At 47.3% G+C, this 19,158-nt stretch overlaps 1 protein-coding gene across 1 annotated transcript; it reads left to right on the top strand.

The window, feature by feature from the left end:
- Nucleotides 1–649: 649 nt before the first annotated feature.
- Nucleotides 650–18,382, top strand: LOC109885565 (transketolase-like). Its single transcript, XM_031794880.1, is given in 14 exon segments — nucleotides 650–877; nucleotides 7,786–7,903; nucleotides 8,451–8,564; nucleotides 8,746–8,843; nucleotides 9,447–9,638; nucleotides 9,744–9,871; nucleotides 10,628–10,824; nucleotides 10,915–11,079; nucleotides 11,302–11,458; nucleotides 11,570–11,700; nucleotides 12,081–12,261; nucleotides 15,393–15,431; nucleotides 15,434–15,511; nucleotides 16,197–18,382. Coding segments are annotated over 14 exon segments (1,878 nt in total). The 5' UTR covers nucleotides 650–770; the 3' UTR covers nucleotides 16,370–18,382.
- The last annotated feature ends 776 nt before the right edge of the window (nucleotides 18,383–19,158 follow it).

Raw genomic sequence — 19,158 nt, 5'->3', positions numbered from 1 at the left:
ACTCATGATGTATTGGTTACCTAGACAACTATAGGCTACTCATGATGTATTGGTTACCTAGACAACTATAGGCTACTCATGATGTATTGGTTACCTAGACAACTATAGGCTACTCATGATGTATTGGTTACCTAGACAACTATAGGCTACTCATGATGTATTGGTTACCTAGACAACTATAGGCTACTCATGATGTATTGGTTACCTAGACAACTATAGGCTACTCATGATGTATTGGTTACCTAGACAACTATAGGCTACTCATGATGTATTGGTTACCTAGACAACTATAGGCTACTCATGATGTATTGGTTACCTAGACAACTATAGGCTACTCATGATGTATTGGTTACCTAGACAACTATAGGCTACTCATGATGTATTGGTTGTTGTTTTTTGCTTTTTTTTTTTGTTATGAAAAGCGCTATATACATTTAATCAATTATCATGATTATTATAATATTGCAGCTAAATAAATATAATAGCCGTTACGTGTACGTGCTGACGTTAAATCACGCAGGCTACGTTGTGTCGAGCGTGGTGGAATGAGAACGCGCCTCAACCAATGAAAACGTGCGGTGGGCGTCCACAGCCGAGCCGCCCAGTTCCTTGTACGGCGGCCAGGATAATTCCATATAAACCCGTCTCCTTCCTTGTCCTCCTCGTTTGTAGCATCCCTTGAATGCTCAGCTAGTCTCCCGAGTTGAACCAGCTCTTCAAAAAAAAGACCCGTGTTTGTCAATTACCAAGCGGTCTCCGTTATCTCAGCCATGGCTAGCTACCATAAACCCGACGAGAAGACTTTGCAGGGTCTGAAAGACATCGCTAACAAGCTGCGGATCAACTCCGTCAAGGCAACGTGCGCCTCCAACTCCGGGTAAGTTTTAAAAAGTAAACGGGAAGCAGTTTAATGAACGTTTCGTAATGTATCTTACTTGCTTAAATGATACATTGAACTGAACGGGGCTGCAGCAGTAATAGTTGCGTGGACGTGATGCAATTCATGGGCTGATTGTCGTCAAAACGGGTAGTAGTGGTTGGTTTAGCTAGTTAGTTATTAAACCAACCAATTAACTAGTTAGTTAAACCAAGTACACAACGTTTCCCTTTCCAGGTGTAATTCAGGGCTGAATCTTGGCGTGAGGTTTGCTAGTTGTATTTCATTGCTCCAGGCACCACCCCTAGATGGGGAGGATATAACCACGGGGCAGGTGTTTTCAGGATGCGTTCAACATTTAAATAAACTCAACATTTGACGACTGAGTTAATTTGTAATTTATTTATTTTAAGATATTGGGTTTGACCATTTTATTCACACAGTAATAAGAAACGGTTGGAAGAAGGGATTTATCCTTGTTCTCAGGTGTAACGTTTTGTGACACATTCTGGGGAGTGTTACGACTCCAAGACTCTGCTCATGAAACGAATATTTAATGGCTGTTTAACCAGGTCATACGTTCTGTCTCCTTGTCCATAGACTGCTTTCAATGTAAGGACACAAACACTTTAATTTGGGTGAACTCTCTCTTTTAAAATGTTTTCTCAAGGAGGGTTGGCCACTTGCGATATGTTTCCCAAGTGCTTGGTGTTTGAAAAATGTTCTTGTTTTTACAATTCATTTCTCCATCACTCAACCTTCAAGGACAAATGTAATGAATATCAATATTCAGGTGGTTTATGTCTGCTAGTTGAAGGAGAATACAAGATGACGTCAATCAGCCCCTACATCCCAACCCAATGATTGTTTTCTATACACCCCCCCTCTATAATGTACACTTCTGGGTTAAACGTTTTCCACAACTGGACCAGTCATATGCTTCAATGTGCCGCGGTTCCGCTCCTCATGTTAAAGTGCAAATGCTCCCGATTTCTAAACGTTGTTTTTGAGCACAGTTGGTAACGCGCTGATAACGAACTCATTAGACAAATATAAACACTACTTTTCAATGCGTGACTGAGGGTCGAATGCGTGTGTTGTCAGCTCTGTTACATGTTTACCTAGCTAATATTAGCTAGCTAGATATCTGCGTAAAACTGGTATCCTTTAAATGACCGTACATTTTATGGATACACCATCAATTCTTACTTTTGGTTAACTTTGATTAGATAGAATCTGGCTATATTCATTCCACTGTTTCTGAATGTTTTGCAAATGTTTTCAATTGTCCCTCCCGGTTTGCTTCCGTTAAACCGAATCCGAGGAATTGAATACACCACTGGCATCATGACCATATCGGATATATAAAAAAAAAAATGTTTTTAGCAAAGCTAACATATCACATGGAGAGATGTGCGGGTCTTGTGGTGGCCTTTGATTTTAAAGATTGAGTCCCACCATGCGTCCAGACAGCATCCTAGGAAAATACTGAATAAAGGATGAGTGTGTTTGGGGGGGGGTGTTAGAAATGCCCTTTTGTTCCGCATGAACTGTTCTCTCTTCAAGCTTGGAATTTGCTTAGTCATGGACTAGCTTTTCTGCTCTGGCTACCTGCAGCACAGCGGTATTGATGTAAATACATTTAAAGTTGGGCTACTCTCATTACAGAGAAGTATTTAAGCCAAGTCGAACTACACTTTTGTCACCATTGTTGCCACAGTACAGAAGTGGTTCATTTCTCAACATGACATTCTGAACGTGTTTGTCACTGCGTGGTGAAAGAAGGGGACACTAATGTGGTTTTTATGTGCCTGAAATTGCAACCTATTCACTATGTAGGCTAGTGCAATACATTTTTTAAATTATATATATATTTATTTAGTATACTTTGTTACATATAATCTACATTCTGTTAGTGTGTGTGGGACCGTACTGAAGGGCTACAAAATAAGTATGTCCCTATCGAAGGATAACTTTGTCAACCCAGAGCAGTTCTAGCTGGTCTGTCAGCTGTTGTGATGCCAACTCCTTGTCACTATGGAGTTGGTAAGAGAGCAGACTGATCTGGGACCAGGTGAAAGCAACTCCACCGTTCCTCAGAATTAAATGTAGTTCTCGCTTTAACGACGATGCAGATTGAGACGGTATCTTTCCAGCCCAGATTTTACTGTTTACAACATTTAGGTAGAGAGAACCTCACCTGTGGCTTAGATCAGGCTTTCTTAGACAATGCGGATGGAGACAGAAATAATGTTTTATAATTGGCTTCTTTTCAGTTCGTAAGATGACCATTTCCTCGTTAGGGTCTATGATCACTTTCAGGTATGAACACCAACTGGTTGATGATCACTTCCTGGTCTGTCAGATGCCCAGTTGTCCATCAACAGTATCCAGCCCCGATTCTGCACTAGTTCAGTTTCCTGCTTATGTGATTTATTTTTAGATAAAGTAAGCTGCCTGTGGCTTAAATAAACACCACGTTGGGGATTAATGGGTTAAATCGGTCTAGCCTACTTCCCAAATATATCAGCCTAGATTAAGAGTAGAATTTTGATTATGCCTAGGCTACCATTCACCAAATCATTGATTTAGTTAGTGACTACTACACTACATAGCTATGTTATTATATTGTACACTTATCTTGCACTGTTTCAGTTTATGGGGAAATCCAGGATTTTGTTAGTTGACAGCATCCCCTGTGGTTTAAACACAACTTTCCATACATTGCTTGCCTATGGAAGAAGTGGTTGGGAAATGACTTTTTGAACCTGAATGCCGAAACATTACCATGCTTAAAGCTGATCCATTTTGCAAACCATACAATGAGACCTCCATGTCTTCATCACTGGAAAAGAGAAACTGTTTGTCCTGTTTTAATAAATAACTTCAATCGTTGTAAGCTTTTTTTCGCCCTTAAACTTCTATCTAAACATGTCAACAACAAAAAATTCTAAGATGGGGTATTTCCTGTTGAAACTGAGACCTCCATGTCTTAATCACTGGAAAAGAAACTGTTGCGTTTGTCCTGTTAAAAGCTTACAATCATTTAAGTTATTTTTTTTTTTCTCCCTTAAACCTCTATCTAAACGCGTAAACTTATTTTATTTTCTTTCTAAGATGGGGTATTTCCTGGTGACACTTTCTCCCTGTTTTCAGTAATAAACGTCACCTACCCAATGAGACCTCCTCAGAGCAGGCTCACCTTGCCCAGCTCCTTTAGTCTGAACAAGGAGACCTCCTCGGAGCAGGCTCACCTTGCCCATCTCCTTTAGTCTGAACAAGGAGACTTCCTCAGAGCAGGCTCACCTTGCCCAGCTCCTTTAGTCTGTACAAGGAGACCTCCTCGGAGCAGGCTCACCTTGCCCATCTCCTTTAGTCTGAACAAGGAGACCACCTCAGAGCAGGCTCACCTTGCCCAGCTCCTTTAGTCTGAACAAGGAGACCTCCTCGGAGCAGGCTCACCTTGCCCATCTCCTTTAGTCTGAACAAGGAGACCTCCTCGGAGCAGGCTCACCTTGCCCAGCTCCTTTAGTCTGTACAAGGAGACCTCCTCGGAGCAGGCTCACCTTGCCCATCTCCTTTAGTCTGAACAAGGAGACCACCTCAGAGCAGGCTCACCTTGCCCAGCTCCTTTAGTCTGAACAAGGAGACTTCCTCGGAGCAGGCTCACCTTGCCCATCTCCTTTAGTCTGAACAAGGAGACCACCTCAGAGCAGGCTCACCTTGCCCAGCTCCTTTAGTCTGAACAAGGAGACTTCCTCGGAGCAGGCTCACCTTGCCCATCTCCTTTTAGTCTGAACAAGGAGACCACCTCAGAGCAGGCTCACCTTGCCCAGCTCCTTTAGTCTGAACAATGGGGAGGAACCAGAAAGATGGCCTATGGCTCCTCTTTGTCCTCCTGACTGGCTGTGATTGCACACCTCATATGCTGTCCAGAAAAGGGAACACGTTTGAAGTATGGTGAAGACTAACCTGTTATTGCCAAGTTTATTTAAAAAAATGTTTTTGTCACTTCCTGGTATTCAGACAGTTCGCCCACAAGGAAAACAAATAACCTTCCCTGGAAGGGAATCATGGTTTATCAGGTTTAGGCTTTTCTTCTAGAAATGAAGAGTAGCCTGTTTTTAGAAGTCGACCTATAGGCGGACCTGGGGTGCGTTCAGTTTTCAACGTTTCCAGGTGGTTTGTTTGAAATGACACGTTTGACAACCTTTTTGAGGTTTGTTTTCTCCCGTGTGGTGGTTGTGGCCTGGTCATTTTAAGGAGGACTATCTGGTAGAACTCGTCCAGCACAACATATAGGCCAGCCAGTTGAGCTGTTTTATTATGGTGTTCTGTACAGTTCCTGTTCAATTCCACATTGTTCACCGTTCTGTCCAATTGAACGCAAGCCTGGTCTGCCTTCATTGGTCCTCTTCTACACAGATGTAAGAACTAACCTTTTTATTTATTTTTTGGGTCAAAACTGCTTTTACAAACTCGAAAGTGTTTTTAAAATTATTTTTAAAAATGCTTCAGCTGTCAGTTTTTTAGTGGGAACTTTTCTGTTTCAGCAGGTGTCTGATACTGGAACAGTTGGGGGTAAATGATTGAATACCGATCTGTTGTAGTTTTAATGGTGACGAATACAGTGACTGAATGATGTTTAAAACACTACTCGCAGTTCATCCAAAATGGCATCCTATTCATATAGAACCCTATGGGGCCCTGTTCCAAAGAAGTAATGCACTCTAAAGATGATGGCCTTTTGGGACACATCCTACACAATCCACTGAATGACCCCCATAAGGAGTGGAGTGTTGACATGTTCAGGGTTATCAGGAAGTAGATATGCTATTTGCCAACGATGTGTGAGATTACAGGAAGCGATAGTATTAGTCAATGCCTGGCTTTTTTTCTTTTCAAAACTGCCAGGTTTTGTAACGTTCTAAACCACTACTGCTCTCTGCAAATACCTGTTACAACACGACTTGGCTTCTCTGTGGAAAGACTGTCCTGCTCAATTGTCTCCTGGGTATGATGTCTCTGTCTCCCTCACGAAGTCCAGGGACTTGCTGCTTGTGCTCAGTGTTGTCTTCCCTGGGAAAATATACAGTGCCCTGTTTGGTCTCTGTACTCCAGCACTTTGGATTAGAGAAGACGCGTGTAGCCTGTCAGATTGAATTTGAGGGTATTTTCATCCATATCTGGTGAACCGTTTAGACTTTTCGTACCCCCGCGTTTTAGGGAACCAAAGCGGAGTGAAGTATTTGGTTCCGTTTGTGGATGTTTCAGATTATTTCAACAACTTTGAAAGTTTCTTCAACCACAGTCACGAAAACCATCAAGCGCTATGATGAAACTGTCTCTCAAGAGGACCGCCACAGGAAAGGAAGACCCAGAGTTACCTCTGCTGCAGAGGATACATTCATTAGAGGTACCAGCCTCAGATGGCAGCCCAAATAAACGCTTCACAGAGTTCAAGTAACAGACACAGCTCAACATGAGTGAGTTAATTTTTTTATTTTTACAGGGACAGTGCACATTAATCAACGTTTCAGTAAAAGTGCCGGTTTTAGCCAGCCGGCTAATTTTCAACCGCAGTCCCTGGGCAGGTTATTAAAAACAATTACAATATAGACAATAGCAACATAGAACAAGCAAGACATAGCATACAGACAGAGCAGCATAGAACAAAAAGCAGGAAGTCTGACTTCAACTGTGAATCAGGTCTTTGTGGTCGAATTGCTGTGAATAAACCACTACTTAAAGACACCAATAAGAAGAGACTTGCTTGGGTCAAGAAACACGAGCAATGGACATTAGACTGGTGGAAATCTGTCCTTTTTGGTCGGAGTTCAAATTTTTGGTTCCGACCTTATGTCTTTGTGAAACTCAGTAGTTGAACGGATCTCTTCATGTGTGGTTCCCATAGTGAAGCATGGAGGTGTGATGGTGTGGGGGTGCTTTGCTCGTGACACGGTCTGATTTATTTGGAATTCAAGGCACACTTAACCAGCATGGCTACCACAGCATTCTGCAGCGATACACCATCCCATCTGGTTTGGGCATCTCCACAGAGGAACTCTGGAGCTCTGTCAGAGTCAGGTTCTTGGTCACCTCCCTGACCAATGCCCTTCTCCACTGATTGCTCAGTTTGGCCGGGAGGCCAGTTCTAGGAAGGGACTTGGTGGTTCCAAACTTATTCTATTGAACGATGGAGGCCACTGTGTTCTTGGGGACCTTCAATGCTGCAGACATGTGTTGGTACCCTTCCCCAGATCTGTGCCTCGACACAATCCTGTCTCGGAGCTCTACAGACAACTCCTTCGACCTCATGGCTTGGTTTTTGGACTGACATGCACTGTCAACTGTGGGACTTTGTATAGACAGGTGTGTGCCTTTCCAAATCATGTCCAATCAATTGAATTTACCACAAGTGGACTCCAATCAAGTTGTAGAGACATCTCAAGGATGATCAATGGAAAAAGGATGCACCTGAGCTCAATTTGGTCTCCTAGCAAAGGGTCTGAATACTTATGTAAATAAGGCATTTACATGTTTAATTTTATACATTTGCAAAAACTTCTAAACCTGTTCGCTTTGTCATTAAGGTATTGTGTGTAGATTGAGGACATTTTATTTAATCCATTTTAGAATAAGGCTGTAACATAACGATGTTGAAAAAGTCAAGGTGTCTGAATACTTTGCGGCTGCATGAAACGCTAACGTTCTCCCAGACACGCTAACGTTCTCCCAGACACGCTAACGTTCTCCCAGACACGCTAACGTTCTCCCAGACACGCTAACGTGATGGTTTGGGTTGCCGTTAACAGCTGGTTTTGATGTCACGTTTCACTAACAGACTCCCTCTCTCTCTCTGTCTCTCTGCCCTTTCTACCTCTCTCTCCATCTGTCTCTCTGTCCAGTCACCCCACCACATGTTGCAGTGCAGCAGAGCTGATGTCCGTGCTGTTCTTCCACACCATGCGTTATAAAGCTGCTGACCCACGCAACCAGTGCAACGACCGCTTCGTGCTGTCTAAGGTGATTCTGTCTGTCCCCCACACGCTTACGTTCCCTCCCAGACACGCTTACGTTCCCTCCCAGACACGCTTACGTTCCCTCCCAGACACGCTTACGTTCCCTCCCAGACACGCTTACGTTCCCTCCCAGACACGCTTACGTTCCCTCCCAGACACGCTTACGTTCCCTCCCAGACACGCTTACGTTCCCTCCCAGACACGCTTACGTTCCCTCCCAGACACGCTTACGTTCCCTCCCAGACACGCTTACGTTCCCTCCCAGACACGCTTACGTTCCCTCCCAGACACGCTTACGTTCCCTCCCAGACACGCTTACGTTCCCTCCCAGACACGCTTACGTTCCCTCCCAGACACGCTTACGTTCCCTCCCAGACACGCTTACGTTCTCTCCCAGACACGCTTACGTTCTCTCCCAGACACGCATTCTATGCCCTTGCAAACTCTACACACACGGTTCACCTGTCAAGGGTTCTCTTTCATTTGCACTACATTTCCCATGCTCCCCTCTGTCGTGTACAGTGTTCTGATTGGCTGCTGTGTTCCTCCAGGGTCATGCTGCACCAATCCTGTACGCTGCCTGGGCGGAGGCGGGCTTTGTGAAGGAGGCCGACCTGATCAACCTGAGGAAGCTCGACTCTGACCTGGAGGGTCACCCCACACCTGTAAGTAACCCCTGACCCCAATGTACTGAGAAAGTTCATTAGGTTCAAAATGAAAGAACTGCCGAACGGGAAGGGACCTTGTGTTTCCTACAGTTGCAAAATGTTTTGAAACGTTTTCAGTGGTGTTGCCTTAATGAACATGGTCCAGCTCCAGGTTTGACTAACTCTGACTGTTCTACAGAAACTGGAGTTTGTTGACGTGGCAACGGGGTCTCTGGGACAGGGGCTGGGGGCCGCCTGCGGGATGGCCTACACTGGGAAACACTTCGACAAGTCCAGGTACACACACACGTACACACACGTACATCCTTAAGCCTGGACACTATCCCTTAAAGCACCTGTCACCCAGCCGTGATGTTCTCAGAAGGTTAAGGGGCACCCACCGAGGGTGTTGAGCTTTAAAAGAGCCTTGTGTTGTCTGTTCAGAAAGACAACACAAGTTATTCTATGGCTTTGGTAAATGTATTTGGATTAATCTGTCTCCTCCAGAACCCTCCGCACGCCTATGATTCTATAAGGAAATAAAATGAATTGAAATGCTGGAACAGGCTCGTGTCAATCAGAGCAGGGAGGGATCACAGACGGTGAATCTCATTCTAGTTCTGTGAGGGCTTCTCTTAGCCATGGCCACGTGTTGGTCTCAAGCATAAGTAACAATGTTTACGCAAACCATAAGCAAGGGTCGGACCAACCTGAATCAACTCTTAGACTATCAGGCCCGGGCTGACAATCTACTTTTACCGGATCTGGCCAAACGGGTCCCACAGGATCTGGCTCAAATGAAGCACTTTAATGACTGGTGCCATCTTGTGTGAAATGTGTATATATATTTTTAATGACAATCTGTTTATGAATATGTACTAATGCATCTTCTCTCCCTAGTTACCGTGTGTACTGCATGATGGGTGATGGGGAGTGTTCAGAGGGGGCTGTCTGGGAAGCCATGGCGTTCGGTTCCCACTACAACCTGGATAACCTGGTGGCTGTTATCGACGTTAACCGCCTGGGACAGAGTGAACCTGCTCCTCTCAAACACGACATGGACGTTTACCGCAAGCGCTGCGAAGCGTTCGGGTCGGTACCCCTCCCTCTACTCCTTCGTTCCTCTCTCTTGCACCTCCTGCTCTCTTATTCTATCAGTTTTCCGTACGGTCTCTAATTCTTTAAGTGTGTGTGTAGGTGGAACACGTATGTGGTGGATGGTCATGACGTTGAGGAGCTGTGTAAAGCTCTGTGGCAGGCCCAGCAGGTGAAGGGGAAACCCACTATGATCCTGGCCAAGACCTTCAAGGGCAGAGGACTCAAAGGTACGGGAGAGAGGGACTGGTACGGGAGAGAGGGACTGGTACGGGAGAGAGGGACTGGTACGGGAGAGAGGGACTGGTACGGGAGAGAGGGACTGGTACGGGAGAGAGAGACTGGTATATGAGAGAGGCTGGTATGGGAGGGAATCAATTTGTGCAGGCATCCCGATTGGCACAAAGGTCACACCTCAAGCACTGCCTTAGACAAGACCCGGGTTTGATCCCAGGCTGTGTGACTGGGATACCCATGAGGCGGCACACAATTGGCCCAGTGTCGTCTGGGTTAGGAAGAGGGTTTGGCAGGCTGAGATTTCCTTGTCCCATCGTGCTCTAGCGACTCCTGTGGCGGGCTGGGTACATGCACGCTTACACAGTCGCCAGGTGTACGGTGTTTCCTCCGACACATCGGTGTGGCTGGTCTAACGGATGTGAAACGGCTAGCTTAGTTAGCGGTGCGCGCTAAATGCCGTTTCAATCGGTGACGTCACTTGCTCTGAGACCTTGAAGTAGTAGTTCCCCCTTTGCTCAGCAAGAGCCGCGGCTTTTGCGGAGCGATGGGTAACTGTTGTGTGCAGAGGGTCCCTGGTTGGCGCCCGGGTATGGGCGAGGGGACGGTGTGCCAAGAAACGGTGCAGTTGTGTTTCGGAGGACGCACCGCTTCTCTTTGACCAGTTGTTAGAACTCTGCATCGTTGTTTAAGGGCTTGTAAGTAAACATTTCAAGCTAAATAAATGACTACCTCTGATTGCTCTTCTCCAGGCATTGAGGATATGGAGAACTGGCATGGGAAGCCCATGCCCAAGGACCGGGCCGAGGAGGCCATCAAAGACTTGGCGGCTCAGATTCAGAACCCCAACAACACTGTCTGCCCCGAGCTACCTAAAGAAGATACCGCCCCCGCTGACCTCTCACCTATCAGCCTGCCTTCCCCGCCCAACTACAAGATTGGGGATAAGGTGAATCACCGCTCCTCCGCAGAGAGAGACACTCACGCCCCTGCAGAGAGGGGGATACGCGGTTAACCCCCTCTCCTCTCTCCTCCCCAGGTGGCTACTCGTAAGGCGTACGGCGTGGCCCTGGCTAAACTGGGTCAGTCCAGTCCGAGGGTGGTAGCTCTGGACGCTGACATGAAGAACTCTACCTTCTCTGAGATGTTCCACAAGGCCTACCCTGAACGCTTCGTAGAGTGCTTCATCGCTGAGCAGAACATGGTGAGATGGATGTAGGAGGGAAGAGGCTGGGGGAGAACATGGTGAGATGGATGTAGGAGAGTAGAGACTGGGGGAGAACATGGTGAGATGGATGTATACTACCACATCTACAATACTTTAAGTTCCCTCAGACCACTACTCTACAACATCCATGTGTACGTGTCGTATGTCCCCCACCGGGTCAGTGAAACACAGGACTAGTTTAATAATATTGTTGTTTAGGTGAGCGTGGCGATTGGCTGTGCCACGAGAGACCGCACAGTGGCCTTTGCCAGCACCTTCGCTGCCTTCCTGTCCAGGGCCTACGACCACATCAGAATGGCCGCCGTCTCCGAGTCTAACATCAACCTGGCTGGGTCTCACTGTGGCGTCTCCATCGGTCAGTACTGTGTTGTCTGTCGATCTCTGCGTCTCATCTCACCTGTCCCTCGACCAATCAAACTCTTCTTCCCTTTCCTTTGACCAATCACACTGTACTTCCTGTCCCCAGGTGAGGATGGCCCCTCCCAGATGGCGTTGGAGGACATTGCTATGTTCCGCGCTATCCCAACATGCACTCTGTTCTACCCCAGCGATGGCGTGTCTGCTGAGAGGTCTGTAGAGCTGGCTGCTAACACCAAGGTAAGAACCACACACCTGTTCAACATAGTGAATTTTGATTCCCTCCTGGAATCGAACCCTGGTCTAGCGACTGTCAACCCAACACCGTAGTCATTACACCAACAGATCCATGCCACTTGACGAGGTCACCGGGTGTTGGGATTCTTGTCTCTACAATAGTTTGTTGCCATAGCAACTGAAGTTGTTATGGCTTGGTGCAGCTGATTTTAATTTTTTTTTTATATCAGGTACCAGAACACACAGGAATACATTCGTCAGCCTTCATTATAGCCTCTACATACAGTCCACCTTGTAGATAAGACACCACTATACAAATCCATGAGATATATATACATATGAACTAAGCCTGGGATGCCTCTGTGTCTGTCTATATATTTCAGGGAATCTGTTTCATCCGCATCACCAGACCAGAACTGAAGGTGATCTACGACCCCGACGAGAAGTTTGAGGTGGGCGTGGCCAAGGTGGTACGTCAGTCTGACAGCGACAAGGTGACCGTGATTGGAGCTGGAGTGACTCTGCATGAAGCTCTGACTGCTGCTGACCAGCTGGCCAGCGAGGGTAAGAGCACCCCCTGGTGGCCTGTCAGGGAATTACACCACAAACTGTGGCCCTAGCCCTTATTCATAGGCTGTGTTTACACAGGTGGGACATCTGATCTTTTTCACAATTTGGACTTTTGACAGTAATTGGTCTTCCTAACATTGTGGCTCAGAGTAGGACTGCTAACCTACGGTCAGGATGTCCCCGCTCCATGGCCTCTGACCTAGGGTCAGGATGTCTACACTGGGTACCCCCTGTATAGAGCCTCCACATTGACTCTGTACCGGTGCCCCCTGTATACAGCCTCCACATTGACTCTGTACCTGTACCCCCCTGTATACAGCCTCCACATTGACTCTGTACCTGTACCCCCCTGTATACAGCCTCCACATTGACTCTGTACCTGTACCCCCCTGTATACAGCCTCCACATTCACTCTGTACCTGTACCCCCCTGTATACAGCCTCCACATTGACTCTGTACCGGTACCCCCCTGTATACAGCCTCCACATTGACTCTGTACCTGTACCCCCCTGTATACAGCCTCCACATTGACTCTGTACCGGTACCCCCCTGTATACAGCCTCCACATTGACTCTGTACCGGTACCCCCTGTATATAGCCTCCACATTGACTCTACCGGTACTCCCTGTATATAGCCTCCACATTGACTCTGTACCGGTACCCCCTGTATATAGCCTCCACATTGACTCTGTTCCGGTACCCCCTGTATACAGCCTCCACATTGACTCTGTACCTGTACCCCCCTGTATACAGCCTCCACATTGACTCTGTACTGGTACCCCCTGTATACAGCCTCCACATTGACTCTGTACCGGTACCCCCTGTATATAGCCTCCACATTGACTCTACCGGTACTCCCTGTATATAGCCTCCACATTGACTCTGTACCGGTACCCCCTGTATATAGCCTCCACATTGACTCTGTACCGTAATACCCTGTATATAGCCTCCACATTGACTCTGTACCGTAATACCCTGTATATAGCCTCCACATTGACTCTGTACCGTAATACCCTGTATATAGCCTCCACATTGACTCTACCGGTACTCCCTGTATATAGCCTCCACATTGACTCTGTACCAGTACCCCCTGTATATAGCCTCCACATTGACTCTACCGGTACTCCCTGTATATAGCCTCCACATTGACTCTACCGGTACTCCCTGTATACAGCCTCCACATTGACTCTGTACCGGTACCCCCTGTATATAGCCTCCACATTGACTCTGTACCGGTACCCCCTGTATATAGCCTCCACATTGACTCTGTACCTGTACCCCCCTGTATACAGCCTCCACATTCACTCTGTACCTGTACCCCCCTGTATACAGCCTCCACATTGACTCTGTACCGGTACCCCCCTGTATACAGCCTCCACATTGACTCTGTACCTGTACCCCCCTGTATACAGCCTCCACATTGACTCTGTACCGGTACCCCCCTGTATACAGCCTCCACATTGACTCTGTACCGGTACCCCCCTGTATACAGCCTCCACATTGACTCTGTACCGGTACCCCCTGTATATAGCCTCCACATTGACTCTACCGGTACTCCCTGTATATAGCCTCCACATTGACTCTGTACCGGTACCCCCCTGTATACAGCCTCCACATTGACTCTGTACCGGTACCCCCTGTATATAGCCTCCACATTGACTCTACCGGTACCCCCCTGTATACAGCCTCCACATTGACTCTACCGGTACTCCCTGTATATAGCCTCCACATTGACTCTACCGGTACCCCCCTGTATACAGCCTCCACATTGACTCTACCGGTACCCCCCTGTATACAGCCTCCACATTGACTCTACCGGTACCCCCCTGTATACAGCCTCCACATTGACTCTACCGGTACCCCCCTGTATACAGTCTCCACATTGACTCTACCGGTACCCCCCTGTATACAGCCTCCACATTGACTCTACCGGTACTCCCTGTATATAGCCTCCACATTGACTCTACCGGTACCCCCCTGTATATAGCCTCCACATTGACTCTGTACCGGTACCCCCTGTATATAGCCTCCACATTGACTCTACCGGTACCCCCTGTATATAGCCTCCACATTGACTCTGTACCGTAATACCCTGTATATAGCCTCCACATTGACTCTGTACCGTAATACCCTGTATATAGCCTCCACATTGACTCTACCGGTACCCCCCTGTATATAGCCTCCACATTGACTCTGTACCGGTACCCCCTGTATATAGCCTCCACATTGACTCTACCGGTACCCCCTGTATATAGCCTCCACATTGACTCTGTACCGGTACCCCCTGTATATAGCCTCCACATTGACTCTGTACCGGTACCCCCTGTATATAGCCTCCACATTGACTCTGTACCGGTACCCCCTGTATATAGCCTCCACATTGACTCTGTACCGGTACCCCCTGTATATAGCCTCCACATTGACTCTGTACCGGTACCCCCTGTATATAGCCTCCACATTGACTCTGTACCGGTACCCCCTGTACATAGCCTCCACACTGACTCTGTACCGGTACCCCCTGTATATAGCCTCCACATTGACTCTGTACCGGTACCCCCTGTATATAGTCTCCACATTGACTCTGTACCGTAATACCCTGTATATAGCCTCCACACTGACTCTGTACTGGTACCCCCTGTATATAGCCTCCACATTGACTCTACCGGTACCCCCTGTATATAGCCTCCACATTGACTCTACCGGTACCCCCCTGTATATAGCCTCCACATTGACTCTACCGGTACCCCCCTGTATATAGCCTCCACATTGACTCTACCGGTACCCCCTGTATATAGCCTCCACATTGACTCTGTACCGGTACCCCCTGTATATAGCCTCCACATTGACTCTACCGGTACCCCCTGTATATAGCCTCCACATTGACTCTACCGGTACCCCCCCCCCCTACTTGTTGACTTTATCATTTGAGGTATTGTGTAGATAGGAGAGAAGGTATTTCATTTAGAATTCAGACTTTAACAAAATAATGTGGCTTAAGTCAAGGGGTATGAATACTTCCCGAAGGAAATTTACCTAATGGATATAGGCCCTTTTGGTTTTAATAATATACCATCTAGAATTTATGCTGTTTGATCGAGACTTTGTGCTCATTGGTGTGTGTTTAGGAGTGAACATCCGTGTGATTGACCCGTTCACCATCAAGCCCTGGATGCCGCCACCATCGTATCGAGCGCCCGCGCCACCGGAGGGAGAATCATCACCGTGGAGGACCACTACAGAGAGGGTGGGTGTAGAACTGTTCCAGTTAACCCTTCTTATCCGGTGTTTAACCCTTCTTATCCGGTGTTTAACCCTTCTTATCCGGTGTTTACCCTTCTTATCCGGTGTTTAACCCTTCTTATCCGGTGTTTAACCCTTCTTATCCGGTGTTTAACCCTTCTTATCCGGTGTTTAACCCTTCTTATCCGGTGTTTAACCCTTCTTATCCGGTGTTTAACCCTTCTTATCCGGTGTTTAACCCTTCTTATCCGTGTTTAACCCTTCTTATCCGGTGTTTAACCCTTCTTATCCGTGTTTTAACCCTTCTTATCCGGTGTTTAACCCTTCTTATCCGGTGTTTAACCCTTCTTATCCGGTGTTTAACCCTTCTTATCCGGTGTTTAACCCTTCTTATCCGGTGGTTTAACCCTTCTTATCCGGTGTTTAACCCTTCTTATCCGGTGTTTAACCCTTCTTATCCGGTGTTTAAACCCTTCTTATCCGGTGTTTAACCCTTCTTATCCGGTGTTTAACCCTTCTTATCCGGTGTTTAACCCTTCTTATCCGGTGTTTAACCCTTCTTATCCGGTGTTTAACCCTTCTTATCCGGTGTTTAACCCTTCTATCCGGTGTTTAACCCTTCTTATCCGGTGTTTAACCCTTCTGTGGTTGGGTGGTGTGTTTCGTCTTACCCCTGTGTCTTTGTCCAGGGGGTCTGGGGGAGGCGGTGCTGTCTGCAGTAGGGGAGGAGCCTGGTATCGTCGTGACGCGGCTAGCGGTGAACCGTATACCCCGGAGTGGAAAACCTCAGGAGTTACTCGACCTGTACGGCATCAGCGCCAAACACATCGTCGACACCGTGCGCCAGACCTTCGCCAACTGAGACGATCGTCTCATCGGTTGTCTCCCAAATGGCACCCTATTCCCTATGTAGTGCACTACTAATGACCCGGTTTCCTATTGGGCTAGTGCACTAGGTTGGGAATAGGGTGTCATTTGGGACATCTCTTTCCCTCAAGTCTGTACACATTTACCAACTTCATCTTCTCCATCCCTCCCTCCGCAGTCTGAGGGGAAAGTACTTTAATACCCTGTATATAGCCTCCAAAGAGGGCTTAAAAACCCAACTTCTCTCCTCACATCTACCACTAGTGTTAAACAGAACAGGGCTCTCTAGCGCCCCTTGTGGCTGTAAGGCAGAGTGCAGCTCTGTACTGTGTAGCGTCACAGCAGCAGAGCCGATAGGCTAGCTGTCAGCGGAGAGGGAGGGGTCTGAGTAATGTCTTGACCATCCCAGAAGGGTAATATGCAGTCATGGGTCTAGATAACTCCTTACACACCTTAATGCAGCCTCATTCTAATGAATCCTCTTTCCTTTCTGCTAAACTGTAATTGAGCATTAAGGCCTGAGGGGGGGGTGGTATATGACCAATATACCACGGCTCAGGGCTGTTCATAGGCACAACGTATCGCAGAGTATACAGCCCTTAGCTGTGGTATATTGGCCATATATCACAACCCCCCCCCGAGGTGCCTTATTGCTGTTATAAACTGGTTATAGATATAACAGTAAAATACATGTACGGTCTTATACCAGGGCTTTCAGGACTCGACCACCCGGTTTCTAATCTGCCTTTCTGTAAGTGATGTTGATGGAGTGTTAGATTCCAGCTGAAGCATGGTGACTGTCGGGGTTCGTCCCGTTCACTATCTAGGGAACCGGGTGCCATCTGAGACCATCCTGGGTATAGAACGAGGTTTGTTTTCAGTTTGTCGTGTTCTCTGCACGGCCAGACGACGCTGAACTATCAGTCTCTGTGTGTTATAGTTTTTCAAATGGAGATAAAATGTAGATTTCTCTTTTCAGATCTTTGTTTCTTGGTTGGTCTCTTCATTCCAGCTGTTAACAATCATCTTTTCATCTCGTTCCACATTCCGTGTGTTTCCATGGTTCCACATTCCGTGTGTTTCCATGGTTCCACATTCCGTGTGTTTCCATGGTTCCACATTCCGTGTGTTTCCATGGTTCCACATGCCGTGTGTTTCCATGGTTCCACATGCCGTGTGTTTCCATGGTTCCACATGCCGTGTGTTTCCATGGTTCCACATGCCGTGTGTTTCCATGGTTCCACATGCCGTGTGTTTCCATGGTTCCACATGCCGTGTGTTTCCATGGTTCCACATGCCGTGTGTTTCCATGGTTCCACATGCCGTGTGTTTCCATGGTTCCACATGCCGTGTGTTTCCATGGTTCCACATGTCGTGTGTTTCCATGGTTCCACATGCCGTGTGTTTCCATGGTTCCACATGCCGTGTGTTTCCATGGTTCCACATGCCGTGTGTTTCCATGGTTCCACATGCCGTGTGTTTCCATGGTTCCACATGCCGTGTGTTTCCATGGTTCCACATGCCGTGTGTTTCCATGGTTCCACATGCCGTGTGTTTCCATGGTTCCACATGCCGTGTGTTTCCATGGTTCCACATGCATTGCGTTTTCATGGTGTTCCACATGCATTGCGTTTTCATGGTGTTCCACCTGCTTGATCATGAACCTCTCCATAGCGCTGTTAGACACCATGCCAGCTCCAGGAGGAGCCAGACGGTTCCTGGTTAATGTCTGCTTGTTGCTGGTCATCGCCTTAATTAGCAGTGAAACTGACGCAGGGAATTTACATTCAATGGACCTGAGTTGTATGTATTAAACTTACATGACTTGTTGTAACTGTTATATGAACTAATGTGTTCTTCTAGGCTGGTTGTGGTGGGTGTCTGGCCCGTGTTGCTTTCTGGGTATTATCTGACCCTAGTGTCTCCACACAGTCATGTCTGTTGCCAGTCAACGGTTGGTTTGCATTGCCATGGTAATGCTGAAATAATAAACTACAACTTGACCCAATGTTACTTGTCTTTAATTGTGTTTTTTACCTGGCCCAATGTGACTTGTCATTCTCCGCAGTAAAGCCCTGCAGGACAGTCAGTTTAGTCAGAACCACGTGGAACTGGTAAAGCCCCGCAGGACAGTCAGAACCACGTGGAACGGGTAAAGCCCCGCAGGACTGTCAGAACCACGTGGAACGGGTAAAGCCCCGCAGGACGGTCAGAACCACGTGGAACTGGTTAAGCTCCGCAGGACAATAAAGGTTTTAGCTCCCTCCACCAGATTACATTTTACCTTGTGAAGACACCAATACGCTGTGTTTGGGCTACTTTACAGGTGGGTTTGGGCTACTATACAGGTTGGTTTGGGCTACTATACAGGTGGGTTTGGGCTACTATACAGGTGGGTTTAGGCTTGGGCTACTTTACAGGTGGGTTTGGTCTACTTTACAGGTGGGCTTGGGCTACTTTACAGGTGGGCTTGGGCTACTTTACAGGTGGGCTTGGGCTACTTTACAGGTGGGCTTGGGCTACTTTACAGGTGGGCTTGGGCTACTTTACAGGTGGGCTTGGTCTACTTTACTGGTGGGCTTGGTCTACTTTACAGGTGGGTTTGGGCTACTTTACAGGTGGGTTTAGGCTTGGGCTACTATACAGGTGGGTTTGGGCTACTTTACAGGTGGGTTTGGGCTACTTTACAGGTGGGTTTGGGCTTGGGCTACTATACAGGTGGGGTTGGGCTACTTTACAGGTGGGTTTGGGCTACTTTACAGGTGGGTTTAGGCTTGGGCTACT

Source organism: Oncorhynchus kisutch, linkage group LG17 (genome assembly GCF_002021735.2).
Source record: "Oncorhynchus kisutch isolate 150728-3 linkage group LG17, Okis_V2, whole genome shotgun sequence".
Classification (NCBI taxonomy): domain Eukaryota; kingdom Metazoa; phylum Chordata; class Actinopteri; order Salmoniformes; family Salmonidae; genus Oncorhynchus; species Oncorhynchus kisutch.
The sequence above is the reverse complement of the archived record's forward strand: the minus strand, read 5'-3'. Positions and strand labels throughout refer to the sequence as shown.